The 21,013-nt window shown below is 44.8% G+C and overlaps 1 protein-coding gene across 2 annotated transcripts in view; it reads right to left on the bottom strand.

The window, feature by feature from the left end:
• ATP10B (ATPase phospholipid transporting 10B (putative)) overlaps positions 1-21,013 on the bottom strand; it is a 103,544-nt gene that overhangs the window by 34,375 nt on the left and 48,156 nt on the right. For both annotated transcript variants that reach the window (XM_053301768.1, XM_053301769.1), the window contains 4 exons: positions 19,737-19,864; positions 12,188-12,440; positions 10,996-11,213; positions 1,747-1,926 (listed from right to left, as the gene is read on the bottom strand). In XM_053301768.1, the coding sequence (XP_053157743.1) occupies positions 1,747-1,926; positions 10,996-11,213; positions 12,188-12,440; positions 19,737-19,864 (779 nt within the window). The remainder of the gene's footprint in view (positions 1-1,746; positions 1,927-10,995; positions 11,214-12,187; positions 12,441-19,736; positions 19,865-21,013) is intronic.

Raw genomic sequence — 21,013 nt, 5'->3', positions numbered from 1 at the left:
TGTGTGAAGGAATCCTGGCTTGCTATACCACAGCTCTCCAGGCTGTCTGAGCCTAGGAGCTGTGATTTAAGTGTGGCTTAACTAAGATAGGAAACTAGGACTTGGTTTAATATTCTGATTTGTAAGCCATAGTGAAACCACAGCTCTTGGGTTTGGATGTTAAACGCCCAGTGGGGTTTAACAAGCCAGGTTTTCTTCATCATGGCTCTGTGCCTGAGTTGAGGAGGAGAGGGAAGGGGAAAGAGAAGCACATAGATTTGTGTACTGGTCCAACAAACCACAGTGCATTGAATGAACCATGGTCTGGGAGGGCAGGTAGAGGGAAGGTTGCACCAAAATTACCTTCCCCCCAGACGATCCTCCAGCGGTGGTGGGAAGAGTGGACTGCACTCCCACATGATACACACTGCTATATGCAATGCAGATCTCCAGAGGCCAGGATGATGTGTCCCAGCCTCCATGTAGCCCACAATGCACCACATGATGAACGTGGTGCACTGGGGGATACCCCCGTGCGACAGGTGCTCTAGGAACACATTTCTGTGTCTAACCCAACCTCGTAACCAGATCTAAGAGTGCGCTTGTGTCCTTAACCTTTGTAAAAGGCTGAGGCTAAAAGCTGGGTCAGGTGGGCGGGCAGTGTCGGGATCTGCATGGATCATGGCGCTGCACACGAACAGCCTAACCAAGGCTGGGCTGCTCATGAGAACAGCCTTACCATCTTGCTAAGGTAGAGTGGAAAGGCTAGTCATTTCCTTTGTAGAACAAAGTTGTTTCACGTTCTGAAAATTACCTTTGTTTGAGCCAAGGAATATAGAGCTCAAACCAAAGCAAAGGGCAAAACCCCACACTTCCGCTTTCAATGAGATGCTTGAACTGGCCCCAACTGCACATAATCTGGGGTAAACATATCCTGCTCCCCCTCCTGGAATGCCATTCCCATTCCTATTCCCATTCCCTTAATTGTGAAGGGGAGGGTTATCTAAACTACTCCTGCAAATGTGATTTAAATAATGTAGTATTTAATTATACGTGAGGGGGCAGTTTGGATGACCCATTCCTCACATAGGAGTAGGAGAAGGAGTATGGCACACTGAGAAGGACAGCGAGATAAGCTCATGTATATCCCTAACAGTGGGTGTGGGTGGGACCCACTCAGACGTATTGTCCATACCAGCCCCAAGAGTGTTCATAGCCGATTCATAATGCTCTAAACCCCCTTTCACAAGACATGGAGGTGACTGGGCTACATCCAAATGTGGGCTTTCATTTTTTCTTTGGTTTGAGCTCCATATGCCTTGCTCAAACAAGAGGACTTTTCAGAGCATGAAAAGAGTCTGTTCTACAAAGGAAATGACTAGCCTAATGAATAGGAATACATTTAAAAGCTGCAATTAAGGCTTTAATCATTTAATCATGCCAATTAATCAATTGATGTTTGCAGCATAATCAAGAAATATAGGGGAATACGATTTCATTTTCAAATTAGCATATTCCTTAGGGCCACCAGGGTAAGTAGTTAGGCAGAAAGATATGAAACGAGACAGATGTTGAGAGAGCATTGAGTGGAATTACTGAAGGCCAAAGGAAAAACAAAACTGGCAATGAAATACAGAAGTAGTTTTCCTTTTTTACTCCGTAGATAGTTGTCACCATAAAGCTCTCAACTGTTTTATTAAATCCAATGTTGTTGTTTTTAAAACAACCACCACCTTGTTTTCTAAAGTGAAGTTAAAGTGTGATTACCCTTTGTCTTGGTTCAGTTGCTGTGGAGACCATAACAGTGTTGCAGAGGGTCAGGGCAAGAAAAAAGTCAGTGATGGAAGAGGTGGTCTTTGCAGACATAAACGATGTCAAAGATTCGAGCTGGCATGATGCATTTCTCACTTTCATCAACAGCCTGTTATCTGGGGTCACGTCCTTCTCCTGGAATACATGTTACTCAGTCAAAATCCACCACATGCGTAGGACGGTGTGAAAAATAGCACCTTCTGCTAGGCTTTCTAGAGTCTTTGTGAAGACTCTGTAATGCATTATAGCATTACATAAGCAATAACTAGAAGGCAGTATAACTACAGAGAATCAAACATATTACGTATATAACAGGTAGGCTGTCTGTCAGTTAAAGAATTTTACTTTTAACCCATTAGCTTGCATAGTTCCAAAGCTTTCCAAGCAGCTGAGTGTCACTTGCATGGTTGCTAACTGTGGCTGACATCCTGACTAATGAAGCATTGATATAATGGGAGAAGGAGCACCAGCGTGAAAAGTTCAACTAACTCAGTTCCACTATTGGCTCAGTGGTGGGAGCAAATTCCAGCAACTTCCCATTCCTCAAAAAGTGCTCTGTAACACCCAAAAATATGTCCCTGAGGGTTACATAGCCCTCGGGGATATATTTCAGGGTGAGGCAGAGGGCGTCTGGGAAAAGGGGAAGTAACTGAAATCTCTCTCTCTCTCTCTCTCTCTCTCTCTCTCTCACACACACACACACACACACACACACACACACACACACACACACACACACACACCACACACACCCTTCATCTGAAACTCTTCAAAAGCACTGGTGCTTCTCCCATTATACCAGTGCTTCACTAATCAGGATGTCAGCCTGTGACAGCAGAGATATTTTTGAGGGCAGAAGACAGGGACCCCTCCAGAAGATGCTCTCTGTTAGCCCTTTTAAAATGTCAGTGGTAGCCAGCCACCTTAAGTGGTGCAGCGGGGAAATGCTTGACTAACAAGCAGAAGGTTGCCGGTTCAAATCTCTGCTGGTACTATATCGGGCAGCAGTGATATAGGAAGATGCTGAAAGGCATCATCTCATACTCTGTGGGAGGAGGCAATGGTCAACCCCTCCTGTATTCTACCAAAGACAGAAATGCTACCTGTTCCACGTGCAGGGCCAGCGAGACAGGCAGAGCTGAGGGGTCTCAATGCATGGATGAGACAGTGGTGCCAGGAGGAGGGGGTTTAGATTTGTTAGGCGCTGGGAAACATTTACGGACAAGATGAGCCTGTACAAAAGGGACAGACTCAACTTGAACCAAGATGGAACCAGACTACTGGAGCTTAAAAGAAAAAAGGTTGCAGAGCACAACCACGGGGCTCTGTGGGGGCCAGGAGTTGATACCTACTCGACGGCACACTTTACTTTACTTTAAGACAACATGCTCCTGGCATGGGGCAGCAGTGGCTGCTGTTGCTGCTGTTCTTCATAGCTGCCTAGCTGTGGTTGCCATTTGTGAGGTGAGTGAAAGGGGGAGAAGCCACCTGCCCAGCTTCCTTCTCACTGCTGCAATCTGCCTGCCACCTAATCAGAAGTGGTTTTGCCTGATTGCTTTCTGTTCCTGCTATTCTTCTTTAGCACCCAGAGGAAGAGAGTGGGCAGGCAGTCTGCTTAGTGAGCAGCAGCAGCAGCAGCAAGAGTGTGGGCTTCCAAAATCACTGTTGGATGGATGTTATGTGGGTGGGTGATGACAGTGGTGAAGAAATTGTAGGGCAGGCAAGTGTGGCAGATGCTGCTCCTCTTCCTTGTCCCTCCCACTCAATCAGCTATGACATAGAAACATCAATCAATCCATCAATCAATTCCTTTATTATGATAACAGACCAGCACAACATAACAATATAAGAACATAAGACAAGCTCTGCTGGATCAGGCCCAAGGCCCATCTAGTCCAGCATCCTCTTTCACATAGTGGCCCACCAACTGCCTCTAGGAAGCCCGAAAGCAAGAGCTGAGGGCATGCCCTCTCTCCTATTCTTACTCCCCTGCAAGTGGTGTTAGAGGCATCTTGCCTCTGAGGCTGGAGGTGGTCTATAGGCCTCAGACTAGTAGCCGTGATAGACCTCTCCTCCATGAAGCTGTCCAGACCCCTCTTAAAGCCATTCAGGTTATTGGCTGTCACCACATCTTGTGGCACAGAATTCCATAGGCTGATTATAAGTTGGGTGAAAAAAGTACTTCCTTTTGTTGGTCCTAAATTTCTTGGCAATCACTTTCATGGGATGACCCCTGGTTCTAGTGTTATGTGAGGGGGGGGGGAAATTTCTCTATATCAACTTTCTCCACACCATGCATGATTTTATAGATCTCTATCATGTCTCCCCCTCAGTTGTCTTGGCTGCCCTCTTCTGCACCTTTTCCAGTTCTACAATGTCCTTCTTAAGATATGGTGACCAGAACTGCATGCAGTACTCCAAATGTGGCTGCACCATAGATTAGTATAGGGGTGTTATAATATTAGCAGTTTTATTTTCAGTCCCCTTCCTAATGATTCCAAGCATGGAATTGACCTTTTTCACAGCTGCAAAACACTGAGTCAACACTTTCAATGAGCTATCCATCACAACCCCAAGATCCCTCTCCTGGTCAGTCACTGACAGCTCAGACCCCATCAGAGTATATGTGAAATTGGGTTTTTTTTTGCCCCAATATGTATCATTTTACACTTGCTTACATTTGGTCAGACCTTCCAATTTCTGAAGGAAATCTCCTTCCTCTATATAACTTCCTTGACTTGCTAGCCCTGCTGGCATCCTCATGGACTTGGCGGTACCTTTCCTCGTTTTTGGTATACATTTTAACTGGGCTTCTGTTATTATGATTTTAAATAAACTCCATGCATTCTGGAGTGAAGTGACTCTCTTGATTTTCCCTTTCAGTTTTCTTTTCATCAAACTCCTCAATATGTTGAATTTCTTACCTAGTGTATGCTATCTTTCTTTTGGCCATTTGATCTCTTTATCTGGTTAGCATATCCTTCTGGCTGCTTTTTATCTGGTTCTACTCCGTTCCCTTCTGGTTTATCTGAAGCATTTACACCTTTGCACTTTAAGGGATGGCATTTGCCAAACTGGATGTTGCCTAGCTCCTGTAGGCTATCCCCCAGGCGTCATCTTAAAATCTGCACTGCAACCTTTTTCATTTTAAGCTCCAGTAGTCTGGTTCCATCTTGGTTCAAGTGGAGTCTGTCCCTTTTGTACAGGCTCATCTTGTCCCTAAATATTTCCCAGTGCCTAACAAATCTAAACCCCTCCTCCTGGCACCACAGTCTCATCCATGCATTGAGATCCCCTCAGCTCTGCTTGTCTCACTGGCTCTGCATGTGGAACAGGTAGCATTTCTGAGAATGCTACCTTGAGGGTCCTGGACTTCAATCTGCTACCTAGCAGCCTAAATTTGGCTTCCAGGACCTCCCTGGAATTTCCTAACATCATTGGTGCCAACATGCACCAAGACAGCTGATTCCTCCCCAATACTGCCAAACAGCCTATCTAAACGCTGTGTGATGTCTGTAACCTTTGCATCAGGCAGGCAATTCACTGTGCAGTCTACACATGGGTCACATAACCAGTTTCAGGGGCTTCAGAAGCTCTAGTCAGTGGTGGGGCCCCTGATGGGGGTTGCTTGCCTATAACTTGGGTTCTTCTAGTAATCATCTGTGCTCTTACATGATTGGGCTTTGGACCTGCACAGAGACCTCAGCAGAGATATCCAAGCTATTTTCCTTCCAGTATAGCCAGACATCGTGGCCTCCCTGCTTCACTCCCTGAGTCCAGTGACCTAGAGAACTAAAGTGGGGAGGTTGGGTGGGCATTTAAGAGCATACCCAATTATTTTTATTGTGAGGACCTATGAGTCTGATGTAATGGCTTCCCATGCCAAGAGGTAGGGAGACAGTTGGGTCCCCCACCTGCACTGGAGGGAAGGGTCACTGGTTTTTTGGTGAAGGTGGTGGGCTGTCTGGCTTTATTTGGTGGTGTACACTGCTCCTTATATGGACAGTGTTTCCCATAAGGTTGAAACTGGGGTGTGCGAAAGGAGCGATCACTCTGGTGGTATTGAATAGAAGGTTGCTGAGATTGATTGTGATTCCATCTGGTTGGTCTCTGTTGTTGAGTGGATGGTTGGTAGCTCTTGGAATGAGCTGTACTGAAAAGGTGTTGGACCTTCGCAGTGTTTCATCCGTCCGTCCCCCTTAAATAGCATGCTGCCATCAAAGGGCAGATTCTCAATTTGGGATCGGGCATTGTAGGCCTGGCCGGAAGAGCAAATCCATGAGTATTGATGGATGGCTATGGACGTTGTAAACCTGGTAATTAGCCAACTTGAAATGTAGGGCAGAAATAGAGAAGAGATGTCTGCCAGATGTGTCCAATTTTCTACCCTCCTTGTCTGGAGGTGAGGAGGTGGAGCAGAATCTGTTCTTGGACATGGAAGATTGCACTACAACAGAGTTAGGTGTAGGGTGGTGTTGTAGGGTGGCATTGTAGTTAAAACATTACAACAATTTAAAATTTTAGAACCATATTTTAAAACAATGTTAAAACTATTAAAATGGCATTTAATTAAAAGCCTGGATGAACAGATGTGTCTTTAAAGATTTTTTAAAACTTGTCAGAGATGGGGAGGCTCTTATTTCATCAGGGAGCACATCCCAAAGCTTCAGGGGTGCAGCAGAGAAGGCCCGTCCCTGAAGAAGGTTTCTAAACCTCCTGTGTACCCTACAGAAGGTTTCTAAACGGTTCTAGGTTGAGGCAGAGAAGTTGGTCATGACCAGCAGGTCTCAGCGATGTCCATGAGGGCAGCGTTCATTGGGAGTGAGATAGGGGCCTGTGTGTCCGCCTCTGTGAGGCCAAATAGAGGGTCTGTTCTGGCTTTGCTTTGTTGAGCAAGGGGTATACCAAGGGAGTTACCATGCAGAAGATGTAATCTGCACAGATCTTGTAATCCTCTGAAGGAGATCCTGGTTTGGAGTCAGTTAGGAGGTCAATGGGAGAAGAGGCCAGGGATGTCCAGTTGGGATGACTGGGCACCCCCCTCCTTTTCAGTATCCTGACCTGAGGTTTCTTTGGTACTTTGAGTAGGCTGGAACTCCAACGGGTCCGTTGGGGTCAGATTTAGAGTAGTGATGGTATGAGTAGGTGGATTAGGAGGGGCCTGCATCTGATCTAGTGGAAATACTTCTGGATCTGAAGATGAGGGTGGCGGTTTGAGGTTTGGCCCTTGAGGATGTGGCTTGAGGTTTGGCCCACTGGTGACCTGCACAGAGACCTCATTGGAGATATCCAAGCTAATTTCCTTCCAGTATAGGCAGACATCGTGGCCTCCCTGTTTCAGTCCCTGAGTCCAGTGACCTAGAGTCCAGCGACCTAGGCTGTCTGGGTGCAGTTACAGATGGTGGCATGGATGGATTCGGACCTTGAGGAGGACATAAATTGCCACATCACAGAGAGTGAGAATGGTCTCTGTGGGGTCTCTGGTAGTCCCACTGGTCCAGCTGCGACTGGAAAGCCTGTAAGGCTGTTCCATGTGGGCATAGCACCATTGGGAGATTTCATATGGGTTAAGCTCCCTAGGGCAAGAGGTCATGGTGTTGTAGGACCTGTAGGCCAGGCGTCTACAATTGGCATAATAGAGGTTGATATGGTGAGAGTCCTCTTGTGGTTGATTGGTAGTATAGGCTCGTGATGAGCTTGGGTGTGGGCACCTAGGGTAAAGGGACTCAAATTCGGATTGTAAATCCACTTCCTCAAATGGGAGATCATCTCCATACTGGAGTTCTTCTTCTAGGGCAGTGTCATGGTCTGACTGGTTTTCGGGTTTGAAGTTATCCTTCGTTTCTAAAAATTGATCCTCGGTACTGAGTTTGGTATTGAGAGGTTCCTTGGTATCTAGGGGATCGACCTCAGATTTGAGACCTTGATCCTCAGGTTTGAGAGGGTAGGGCTAATTGTTTAACTGAGATGCTGCTTGATGGCTTGATAGTTTGCATTTCTTTTTCAGCTTATGTAGGGCGGAAGCTTCTGAGGAAGGTGCCGGGCACTTTAGAGGCTTGGGCAGTGGCTGTTTTGCCTCTTTTTTCTTTTCCCTCTTGGTGGCCATGGCCGAGGCGCTCGATCGTGAGGGTGGAGGGGCCATAGTTTGAGCAGCAGCACTGGTGGGGGTTGCCGAATCAAGAGAAGTGGAAGCAGCGGGCTCTGAAGGCCATAAGGAGGCACCAAGTTTGGGTAAATTGGTGGCGGCTGAGGCAAGGGGCTGTGAGCCCAATGAAAGTGGGGTTGAGGCCACAGAGGCCTGCATGGTGGAAGAGGCAGAAGCTGCCTGTGAAGACTTGAGGGCTTGCTCCCAGAGCCAAGAATGCAAGTGAGAAGCCCATCTTTTTCTGGCCTGTCTGGTGAATTTGGCGCAGAATGCACAAATTTCCACCCTGTGAGCCTCGCTGAGGCAAAAGAGGCAAAGCCTTTGTTTATCTGTGGAACGGAGCTTGGCCCTGCAATGGGCACAAGGTTTAAAAGTTGTTTTGCTGGCCATAAGCAGCTGTCGGGAGGGTAAAATGTTGACCCTTCAATGGAGTGGCTTGGGGGGGGGGTAAAGTGAAGAAAAGCAAACCGCTAATGAAAAGAATAGAAGAACAAAACAATAATAGGGAAAAGGAGAGGTTGAAACTAGAGGTTGGGAAGTAGGAAGGAAGGATATACAAGTTTTTGCTTTGTTTTAGCTTGGAGCAACTCACGATTGGTGTCAGTCTGTCAGCGGACAAAGAAAGACTGAAGGAAGGAAATCACGATGTTACCAGAAGAGGGAGGAGCTACCACCTATACTGGAAGGAAATTAGCTTGGATAACTCCGAAGAGATCTCTGCGCAGGTGCAAAGCCCAACCGTGTAAAGCACAGAGACCATGTAGAAGAACTGACCTTGCCGAGACTAGGCCCGTTGGAAGAATTTATGCATACCAGGACTGGCATGGAGAGCAACCACATAGGAGGTGGCAATCCTGCAACATCAGAGAAAGGGGACAGAAGTGGCTGGTAGATGGCAGCCAATTTGGAAACTGTGAATATGAGAGCCGAGTGAATGCAGGTGGCTTTTTTTTCTCACCATGTCAAATGGAAACCTCAACACTATCACATGAACCTCAGGGAATTTTAAAAGCTGCTTATGACAGTGGACTGCGCTGCAGTACAGCAGAATGAGAAAAATACTGTCCAACTCAGCTGCATAGACATTGCTCCCTGAATGCATCCACGGAGCAATACTACTGCCTACACTTTTAAAAAACAAGTATTTACATTTGAATTGTTAAAATGTTACTTGAACAGCTATTGGTAGAAATATTTCCTACTCAAGTTCAGCATAGGACACTTGCTATTCTGCTTATCGGTCTTCTTGGCAACCGACACCGGAGGCAGATGTTTGGAGGAGATGTTGAACTAAACTTTAGCGGGTGTCTTCTCAGCAGTGCTACATTTTTCAGTTTTCATGATTCAATCTACCTGAGGGCACTGCTTTTTATGCCTGGCACGTAAACAGCAGGAAACCTGGCATTTAGTAACCAAAAATCAACACAGTCTACTGAATTGGCCTTTGGGGCGCACCTGTTATCTTTTAGCAGGAACCAAGAAGGCTGTTTGCCTAGCATTTATATAAATAACAATGGGTATTTGATAGAACCTAAATTATATGCTGCTGTGTAGGCTTCTTTAACTTTTCATTTTTAAATCGGTGGCTGCTGTTATGTGCTCATGGGTTCTAGTTTAATTGGGACTTAATTTGCACCATAGTTCACCAGCACCCAGTTGTTTCCGTGCTAGGTCTCAGCTTCAAATATTTTCAGTTAATAGTAGAGAACATCTCTCTCTCTTGCCACTGAGGAAGTATAGCCACCCCAACAAATCTGGAGAGGCAGGTGTCCTACATCAGAGGATACAATGTTCAGAAACACTTAAGAGTCCCATTACCTTTCATTTTGAAAATTATGCATATGAGAGGAGAGCTGGTCTTGTGGCAAGAAGCATGACTTGTTCTCTTTGCTAAGCATGGTCTGCCCTGGTTTTCACTTGAATGGGAGACATGTGTTAACACTGTAAGGTATTTCCCTAAAGGGATGGGGTTGCTATGGGAAGAGCACTTGCATGCTTGCATGCAGAAGGTTCCAAGTTCCCTCCTTGGCATCTCCAAGATAGGGCTGAGAGAGGTCCCTGCCTGCAACCTTGGAGAAGTTGCTGCCAGTTTGGGTAGACAATACTGAGCTAGATGGACCAATGGTCTGACTCGGTATATGGCAGTATCCTATGTTCCTAACACAAATAAAATTTAACTCAAGCAACTTTTTAACCTTTGCTGTGAAGCCTTGGGGCTATAATCTAATCATTGATACCTACATGATATGTTTAGTTTTAGATGTTATGTGAACAAGTCGATCACTTCATTTTAACTTCAATGATGGCTCGGGGAGAGGAGAGAAGAATGCCCCCTGCAAAAGTAATTGCCTCCCACTTGCCCCCCATTTCTGTTTCAGAAATCTAGTATATGGGACACAGCTCACCAACCCAGAAATGCACTTTGCCCACTTTCCCCCTTTGGTGCTGCTCCTCAGTTTGTTTGTGGTGCTGCTGAGCTTCCCACCAGAATCATATTCTTTTGTACTCCCTACTTCCCCATGTGATATGAAATTCTAGTTCTACAGGGTCAGCTGTCTCAGGCAGGGGCGTAACTATAACAGGGCAAGAGGACACAGTTGTCTGGGGGCCCACTGCCTTAGGGCCCCCCCCCAGGCAAGTCACATGACTGACTATGGGAATGGAAAACAGACTTGCTCTAGGCCAGGGATTCCCAACCTGTGGCACTCCAGGTGCGGTTGAACTACAACTCCCATCATTCCCAGCCACAACTGTGGACGGGGATGATGGGAGTTGTTGTTCAGCAACATGACTGACCACAGGTTGGAAACCCCTACTCTAGCCTTTATGTCATAGGGCCCAAATTTGGGTCCCCAGTATCAGAACCCTATATGTACATTGCTGAAGGCTCTCTGAGCAGTTTTGCTTGGTGCATTTGACAACTACGGTGCAGCCCTGTATTTTGCTATGCCTACAGCAGTTACAGTGTAGAGTGTTGTTTATGCCCCTTGGTCATCCTCACTCCCCAAAACTGTATGCAGCAGAGCCTCACAATTTAAGGCAGCCAAAGAGTTACTTACTATATTGCTGCTGAAAGCCACCTGAGACTGAGAGATCTGGCCGAGAGATCTGTTTCTTGCATGACCCTGAAAACGAGCCCGAGCACTTTGACACCTCCTCAGGCGCTTAGTGCCTCTCCACGTGACTGTGTCTCTATCCTGACTTGAAGGGAGACTCAAACATTCTGCCCCGTCATCATGTTCAAAATCCAGCTCCTTATAGGTCTCCAATCTCTTGGCTAGAAGAGAGAAAAATAAAGACTTATGTGCTCTTCAGCCAAAGAAACCTAACCCAAGATAATCTCTCTCTGCAGCTTCATGCAGAGAGTGAACTAAAGGGGCAGCAGCACAGACCACTGCACATGCCATGCATGGAGGCCTAAAGGCATAAGAGGCCTGGTCAGGGGAGGGAGGGCATATGGAAGAAGGAAAGCCTGTGGTGAGACTAACCTCACACCAGACCTCCTCTAGAGAGATCGATGGCTACAGTCCTATTCCTACCACAGGCATGTGGGCAGTGCAGAGTGTATGTGTGAAAGAGGAGCACACACATACAGCGCTCCTCCCTTCCATCCCAGCCATCCGAATGGACCAGGCCAAGACACAGTAACCCAAGCCCCTTTATTCATCGCCACCAGGAGTCCAGCAACCCTGGCTAGCAACTTAGACTTGCCTGCACACTGTTCAGGCTTGGAACAGGCCTCTGGCCCGCACAACCACAACAGGCCAGTAGTCCCAACTACTGCCAATTTAACACAATTTCCTGTGTGCAAGTGGAGGCCCACATTAATGCGGGGGAGGGGGAGCAGACGGTGGGGTGGGGAGAGGTGAGAATCAGTGTGCATGCCAGAGGCTGACAGTGAACAGCTGTGGAGGTAGGGGAGGGCCAGGACAGGAAGAGGGCAGCTTGCTGGGGGCACATGTGCTGCCGGATGTCTGCACGGTGTGGCTGGCCCCCTCCCTCCCTCCCTCCCTCCCTCTTCAGCTGCCACACCTGCCATCCTTCTCATGGTCTAATAGTACAGTTTGCCCCCTGCATGGAATGCTTCTGGTGCAGGGCAGAGGTGAAGCTGAACACATGCTTTCTCCACAATGGCTTGAAAAAGGAGAAAAGCTGAGATTATCTGACTTCTGTGGCAACTTCAGGATTATATGAGACTATGTTCCACACGCAGTTCAGCCCATGCTTAAAGTGCTCGTGCACACCTCTTACCATTTTCCTGATGTGAAAACTCCTTCCCGTTAATGGTACACCGTCGGAACACCATCTTATTCTCTGTCAGTGTCCCTGTTTTGTCAGAGAATATGTACCGAATTTGCCCCAGGTCTTCAGTGATATTTAGTGCTCGGCATTGTATGGACAAGTCTTGCTCTTCATTATAAAGGTCGATATCATTGTGAATGAAGTAGGTTTGTCCCAGCTTGACGAATTCGATGGATACATAGACGGAAATGGGGATTAAAATCTGAAAGAGAACATTTCCCAGAATGTTAGGCATTCCATGTTGCTGCCCTTCTACTTTCAGTACCAGCTAGATTTCATGCTGGCTGCTGTAACAAGACTTCCTGGAGGGAGAAGAAAAAGAAGCAGTTTTTCCTGAATAAAAGGCCAGCAGATAAAGGTTAACAGCCGTAATGCCTGCATAGTCCCTGTTGTCCACCCCAGATACACTGATTGTGCCACGGAAGCCCTTGGACCTCCAGACTCCCATGAAAGAGAACCAAAGAGAGAGGTCTGATCTGCCCATTGACACAAGTTGCTAGGGAGAGCCAAAAAACTTTCATCCTATATTTAATATAAGCAGATTCATATTACAAGCTGAGAGCACAGCTGTGCAGCCCATGTCAGCTATAGCCGGAAAAAACCTATTATGCCAAGTGCAGCAATAGAAACTCATATTATTGGAACATGAGCAACAATATATGGTAACAATATCTGGACATAATAAGCGATACAGTATATGACTACAGATTTCCAGCACTTCCATCTGAAATTTGGAATTAATCTTAACAAAGGTCTATATTAAGGATGGGCTTGTATTGTTTGTACCTGATATAAAAACTCCACTGCACTTGCTTCCCTCCTTCTGTTACTGTGGATGGACACAATAGCTTTACCCACAGGAAGTAGTGCTTCCCTTTGGAATTCTACACACAGCTCAGAAGGCTCTAGTCTATTTCTTCCATATTGATGAAATTTGGTTTGCTCACATGCTGGCATCTACCACAGTCAAGCTGGAAAATAGGTTTATTTCACTTATCTTATAGATTGGTCTCAAATAGCTCTAACTGGATGTCTTTCTCAGTCCTAATCTATCTTCAACAATACTGTTACTGTGGTGGTGTTATTTCAATCTCCATGTTTGCCTCCAAAGAGGCAGACACATTTCTTTCTTTGTTTCTCATTTCTTGAGCTTGGCTGAGATACCGATATGGTGGAAAGACAAAAATGGCTCCTATGCTTTCATCGTTGCAGAGGAGAAGACGTTGCAGCAGATGCAACATGCCTGTCATGCAGGACTGAGAAAAGTTGCACCTCCTGAAATCCCTTCTCCTTCACAACTATTAAAGACACAGAGGCTACATCCTCCTCCCTATCACTAGAGATAAAGTATTATTTTCTTTCTGAATAGTGAGCAGGGCAGTCATATCCTCATGTTGAGACATTCCTGTTGCCATACTGGAGCCAACTCCTACACCCTTATCTGCAGCCCCTCGCACCATATCCAATGGCGTTTGGGAGGGTCTCCCAACCCTCAGGACCAGATTTATTAGTTGGGAAAGAGCTATGGCGGGGGTCTGAAAATCCTAGTTGTGTGCAGGGACCATCGCCTTTGGATACTGGCCTTAAACTGTAATCAGGTCATAAACTGGATGACCATGCCAAATAAGTTATTTCATTTCTGCTTCTGCAAAGCCAGATCCTTAGGTTTCTATTACTTACATCATAATTAATGGCTGAAATCCAGACTAGTATTGTGCATGCCCCCCAAAATGTTTCAAAAATGCAATGGGGAAGAAGTGATTCACTGATCCACCATCTCTCTGCAGCTCACTGTATATTCTGAAAATATGTCTGTGAGGGTTTTGGGACCGTAAGAGACATCTTTTTGAGAGGCACAGAGGGCTGCAAAGGGAAGAGGGGACTAGCAAAAACCACCTCTCCTCTGCTGTGCACACAAAATGTTTTTTGGCCAATGTCAGCCAATGTCAGCCAATGTTTCACTGGCCAAATCTGGATATAATAGGAAACCGGAGGTCCCTTCACCTCTGGTTTCCGTAGCCACACATCCAAATTCAGGAAACTGGAGTTAAGAGTCAAAAGGGACCCATGGTTTCTCTCCCCGAACTCCACTCTGAACAGAATGGAGTTTCGCTGCCTTTAACTCTGGTTTTGTGGCGCTAGCATTACATCCGAATGCTGGCACCTCTGTTTCAGTCCCATGGAACTGGAGTTGAGGGAGGAAACTCCTCCCTCTCTCTGGCCTGATAGGCTGTGTGGGCTGTCCTTCTGTCCTCACTGACTGCAGAGAAACAACTCTCCTGAACACCCGAATTCGGATGGGAGAGAGTGGTGGTTGTGGTGGGTGGAACTGTGGGTCCACTGGACCCGTGGTTCTGCGTTACGTGTGAATTCAGCCATGATAAGTATCTTGAAACAAAAAAACTGCTCTGTTCATTTTATAGATTTAGATCAAGATCTATAGATAGCTTTCTAGTGTATAAAAGAAGACATGTGTAGATTGGGGAAAGCATGTTTCCGAAATAATAAGTATCCAAATATTTCCACATTAAGATGCTGTAATAACAATACAAGATGCAGTTTGGCGTACTAATGGCTTGCAGATCCAGCCATGTATCACGGGAGGAACTGGAACTAATGTAAGCCAATGTAGACATTGTAACATTTCTCTCAATCCCTGATAATTTTCTCTCTACTGAAAAAATAACCAGATCTATATGGCAGGTGGGAGTGTTTAAAGCACTTCACATATTTTTATTAGTAAATTTCTTCTTTGCCCTTCCCCTTAAGTGCTCAAGTTGCCTGATTTCACCCTCACAACAATCATCTGAGATAGGTTAAGTTGAGAGAGATTGTGATTGGCCCACCTAGGTCGCCTAGTCAGCTTCATGGCAGTCAGATTGGATTGTGAACCAGGACCTCCCTAGTCTTAGGCTGGCATTTAACCATTACACCACAGTGACTCTCTCATAATTACTTGACAACATAATTACTTCCATAACCTTACAACAAACCAGTAAGGTAGGCCAGAACCTTTTCTCCCCATATTGTAGATGTGGGGGCCCAAGATTAATCAGAGGAGTGGCTTACCTTAAGACTACTATTAAATACACCCTTCAACGTTTCACAGATGGAAATAGGGACACATCTGTGAGTGTGTAGGGGGCGTGGCCAAGCAATCGGGGATGTGTAGTATAGAATTCTGACCACAAGCATCTCAAAAAGGGATAGCATGTATAACGTACATGTGGAGCACATTAGTGCAGATTACCAAAGCAGATGAGCCAAGTCTATACCTTCCAACATTCCAAAGATGAAAATAGGGGTAACCAGTAACTCGCCTGACACCTTGCCCAGTTATCCCCTGCTAACTGGGCAAAGAGGCACCTTTAAACATGGTGATTCTCTTTATTTAGCAGGGGGAGTGTAACTGGCCCTATCCACCCCCAGCACAGTATCCCTCCAGTGACTGTTGCTGGTGTCTATCTTATGTTTATTTTTAGATTGTGAGCCCTTTGGGGACAGGGAGCCATCTTATTTATTTATTATTTCTCTGTGTAAACCGCCCTGAGCCATTTTTGGAAGGGTAGTATAGAAATCAAATTAATAATAAATAAATAAATAAATAAATAAATAAATAAAGAAAGAAAGAAAGAAAGCAAGAAGAAACAGTGCACTTCTGGCGGAAATTATGGGACAATCCAATAGATTATAATAAAAAAGCAGGCTGGATGAAAGAGGTCAAAAAATGTAACCAACAAATGCAAGATCTAATAATAACACCAGAATTAATAAGTGATAGAGCAAAGAAAATTAAAAATTGGACTGCGCCAGGCGACGATGAACTGCATGGCTTTTGGCTTAAACACCAAACAAGCCTTCATAAACAACTATCAAAACAGTTCAATCACATTTTGCAAGGCGGTGATGTTGAACAATGGCTAACAACTGGGAAAACTCATCTCATCATGAAAGACCCAGCAAAAGGTGCAGTTCCAAGTAATTATAGACCGATAACCTGCCTGCCAACCATGTTCAAATTATTAACTGGAATACTAGCAGATGAAGTGATGCAACACTTATTAACTAACAAACAGGTTCCAGTTGAACAGAAAGGAAATTGCCCGAACACCAGAGGCACAAAAGACCAGCTGCTGATTGACAAAATGATTTTAGAAAACCGCAAGAGAAGAAAAACAAATCTAAGTGTTGCATGGATTGACTACAAGAAAGCCTTCGATTCATTGCCTCACACATGGATACTAAAATGTTTAGAAACAACTGGTGTCAGCAAAAACATTCAGTTATTTATTAAAAAAGCAATGAGCATGTGGAGTACACAGTTAACAATCAATGGCGAGGCACTTGGACAGGTTAGCATTAGAAGAGGCATTTTCCAAGGGGACTCACTATCCCCTCTGTTCTTTGTAATTGCCATGACCCCACTTTCACAAATACTAAACAAAACAGGCCTCGGATACCAAACATCTAAAACATCAAGTCAAATCAACCATCTGCTGTACATGGACGATCTGAAGTTGTATGGAAAGTCCCAGTCAGAAATCGAATCACTGCTAAACACTGTCTGTATATTCTGTAGCGATATAGCAATGGAGTTTGGACTAGACAAGTGTGCTGCATTAATAATGAACAGAGGGAAAATAACAAAAACAGAAGGAATCGAGCTGCCCAATGGAAGCAAGATCAAGAACCTGGAAGAGAAAGAACCGTACAAATACTTGGGCATTCTCCAGGCTGATAACATCGCACACACTGAAGTTAAAAGAAAAATTGGAAGTGAATACATCAGGAGAGTTCAAAAAATTCTAAAGTCCAAACTCAATGGCGGGAACACCATACAAGCCGTAAACACCTGGGCTATACCTGTTATCAGATACACTGCAGGAATAATAGACTGGACCCAGGCAGAGCTAGAGACGCTAGATCATAAGACCAGGAAAATCATGACCATCAATCATGCTCTGCACCCCCACAGTGATGTAGATAGGCTATACCTCCCTCGCAGCTCAGGTGGAAGAGGAATGCTGCAAGTCCATCAAACAGTAGAGGAGGAGAAAAGAGGCCTTGAAGAATATATCAAGGACAGTGAAGAAGATGCACTTAAAATGGTCAAGAACGAGAAACTATTCAACACCAATGAAACAAAGCAGGCCTACAAGAAAGAACAAGTCAAGAACCGAGCAGAAAAATGGAAAAATAAGCCCCTGCATGGTCAATATTTGCACAATATAAGTGGAAAATCAGACATCACCAAGACCTGGCAATGGCTTAAGAATGGCAACTTCAAGAAAGAAACAGAGGGTTTAATACTGGCTGCACAAGAACAGGCACTAAGAACAAATGCAATAAGAGCAAAAGTAGAAAAATCCACAACAAACAGCAAGTGCCGTCTTTGTAAAGAAGCAGATGAAACAGTGGACCACCTAATCAGCTGTTGTAAGAAGATCGCACAGACTGACTACAAACAAAGGCATGACAAGGTAGCAGGGATGATACACTGGAACATCTGCAAAAAATACAAGCTACCTGTAGCCAAACATTGGTGGGACCATAAAATTGAAAAAGTGGAAGAAAATGAAGATGTAAAAATATTATGGGACTTCCGACTACAAACAGACAAACATCTGCCACACAATACACCAGATATAACTGTAGTTGAGAAGAAAGAAAAACAAGTGAAAATAATCGACATAGCAATACCAGGGGATAGCAGAATAGAAGAAAAAGAAATAGAAAAAATCACCAAATACAAAGATCTACAAATTGAAATTGAAAGGCTGTGGCAGAAAAAGACCCAAATAATCCCAGTGGTAATTGGCGCCCTGGGTGCAGTTCCAAAAGACCTTGAAGAGCACCTCAACACCATCGGGGCCACAGAAATCACCATCAGCCAATTACAAAAAGCAGCTTTACTGGGAACAGCCTATATTCTGCGACGATATCTATAACAATTGACAATAAAATCCAGCCATCCCAGGTCCTTGGGAAGGACTCGATGTCTGGATAAAACAAACCAGTCAATAGCACCTGTCTGACTGTGTAAACAAGAAATAATAATAATAAAGACTGTTCTGTGGTGTATCCTGCCATATGATATATACTGTGTAGTGTTTTTGTGTTGTGCACTTCTTTACATCCAGGTATACTAGAGACACGATGCATCTCTACACATCCATTTGGAGAGTTAAGCTGAGTCTCTGGGGAGGGAGCTGCATTCTGAAGAATGACAACTCTAGCAATTCACCTGAAGGAAATTGAACAAGGCATCCCCAAGTGACTTACCAGGATAGTAAGTAAACAGGGACTAGTTTATCAGGGACTATCCCCTGCTAACTGGGCAAAGAGGCGCCTTTTACTGTGGTGATTCTCTTTATTTAGCAGGGGGAGAGTAACTGGCCCTATCCACCCTCAGCACAGTACCTCCAGTGACTGTTGCTGGTGTCTATCTTACGTTTCTTCAGGGGCGTAGCTAGGGGAGAAGGGGCCCGTGTTCATCCCTCTCTCTGGCGGCCCCCCAGAGTGAGAGAGATAATGAAGAAAATAGGGAGGGATGGCTCTGGAGGGCCCTCAGGAGCTGGGGGCCCGTGTTCTTTGAACCCTTTCACTCAATTATAGCTACGCCCCTGCGTTTCTTTCTAGATTGTGAGCCCTTTGGGGACAGGGGTCCATCTTATTTATTTATTATTTCTCTGTGTAAACTGCCCTGAGCCATTTTTGGCAGGGCGGTATAGAAATCGAATTATCATTAACAACAACAACAACAGTTTTGATAGAGAGGGACAGTTGGAGCCTATGATTAAGCTAATAGCTAAGGTGAAATCTGTTGGAAGTGAAGGACTTTGCGCTGTCTCTTGTCTCAGTGACATATAAGGACAGACTAGTGAGTCAGAGGGCTAGAGGGTCAAGACATTGGTCATCCCTTCTCTACTGCTCTGACACCATCCCTTTGGAATGTAGATTGCTAATCTTAGGGAGTTCCTTCCTTCCAGCCACTTCCTTCCTCTCCTCCCTTCTCTTCCTGTTTCTTCTACCTTGCAACATGCAAGCTCCTCTTCCCTGCACCATGTGTGCAGAGATGCAGAATCCATCTGCATCCAGCTAGCTAGATTAGAGATCCTAACTCCTCACTTTCCTAACCAGAATGTTCTCTAATAAATGCCATATATATTGATTTGAAACTATGAATTGGCTCCAAGTTACTTTACTCTCAGCATACACGCATGCCTAACTAAATCTGCTGTGTTGTGCCTCTGTGCACTCTGATATAATGAAAAAGGGATTCTTTTACCAGAGAGAATTCCCAACAAAATCTGGATTGTGGCTTGCAGCTCACATTTATAGCCAATATACAATAGTATTGTTCACCTCATACAATACAGAGCCTGGGACTATCCATGTTTACTCATAACTAAGTCTCCCAATTTCATTCTCCCAAGTCTGTGTACAAAGGACTGTAGCCTTAAATGTATTTCCTCACACACAACAAATATTTTCCTACCTGTAAGAGGATTATCATTGTCAGGAACATGTAGAATCCTGCAAGAGCTGGACCAAGATAGTTGCCATGTACCTCTGGGACGAGATACAAGGGATATTTTACAAAATGCCCACTCCAAGTGCCATGACCTGCCAAAAAATAAAAAAGGAAAGGAAAGGAAAGGAAAGCTTCTTTAGCATAACAGGCACAAGAAGTGCATGGTGGGGCAAGGGAGATACCTGTTAAGTAGAAACACAAACACTACTGACAATTGCACTAAAATAAAATAAGACTGTGTAATAAATTGGACCATTAATCTGCAATAGTTTAATATGATGTTTGCTTGCTTGCTTTGCAAAGAATCGTTGCTTAGAAAGTGAATTCTTTTCTAGGCCCTTTTGTAGGTTCTTTGCTTTTGTTAAGTGTAACAAAGCAGTTTATTCCAGTTTAAGTGCATGGAAGTGGTTTTAGGAACTGTCATCAGATGAACAGTATAAAACACTGATGCTGCTTTTAAGACAGTAATAATACATGAGAAAGTGGACCCTGTTAAAATAAATAAAGGACCTTGTTAAAATTAATGAATGAATAAATAAATAAATAAACAAATAAAATATATTCAGCCTGCTTTTTGATCTGAGTCTTCAGAGCAGGTCACAATAGCTGACATGCAGCACAGCCTTATGAAGAAGTTCTTGCAAGGAGCCAGTAAACTAGCTGAACATGAGGCTTAGCTTGCAGCTTAGCATGGGCCGAATGGGATGGTTAAATGATTTTCAGTCCTCTTCCTTCCACATGAACCCCACTTTTGTTAAGAACATAAGATCAGCCCTGCTGGATCAGGCCCAAGGTCCCTCCAGTCTAGCATGCTGTCCCACACAGTGGCCCTCCAGACGTCTCTGGGAAGCCCATAGGCAATGCTGAGTGCATGCCCTCTCTCTTTCAACTGCTCCCCTGCAACTGGTATTTGGAGGCAGCCTATAGCCTTCAGACTATTAGCCATTGATAGACCTGTCAGTGAATTTATCTAAGCTCTTCTTAAAACCACACAGGCTGGTGGCTGTCATCACATCTTGTGGCAGAGAATTAAATAGGTTAATTTTGTAGTGTGAAAAAGTACTTCCTTTTGTCGATCCTAAATTTCTTGGCAATCAGTTTCATGGGAATACCCCTGGTTCTTATTTATTTATTTTATTTTTAACATTTTATATCCCGCTCTTCCTCCAAGGAGCCCAGAGTGGTGTACTACATACTTAAGTTTCTCCTCACAACAACCCTGTGAAATAGGTTAGGCTGAG

The sequence above is a fragment of the Hemicordylus capensis genome, chromosome 2 (genome assembly GCF_027244095.1).
Source record: "Hemicordylus capensis ecotype Gifberg chromosome 2, rHemCap1.1.pri, whole genome shotgun sequence".
NCBI lineage: Eukaryota > Metazoa > Chordata > Lepidosauria > Squamata > Cordylidae > Hemicordylus > Hemicordylus capensis.
This window is presented reverse-complemented; position numbering and strand designations above follow the sequence as displayed.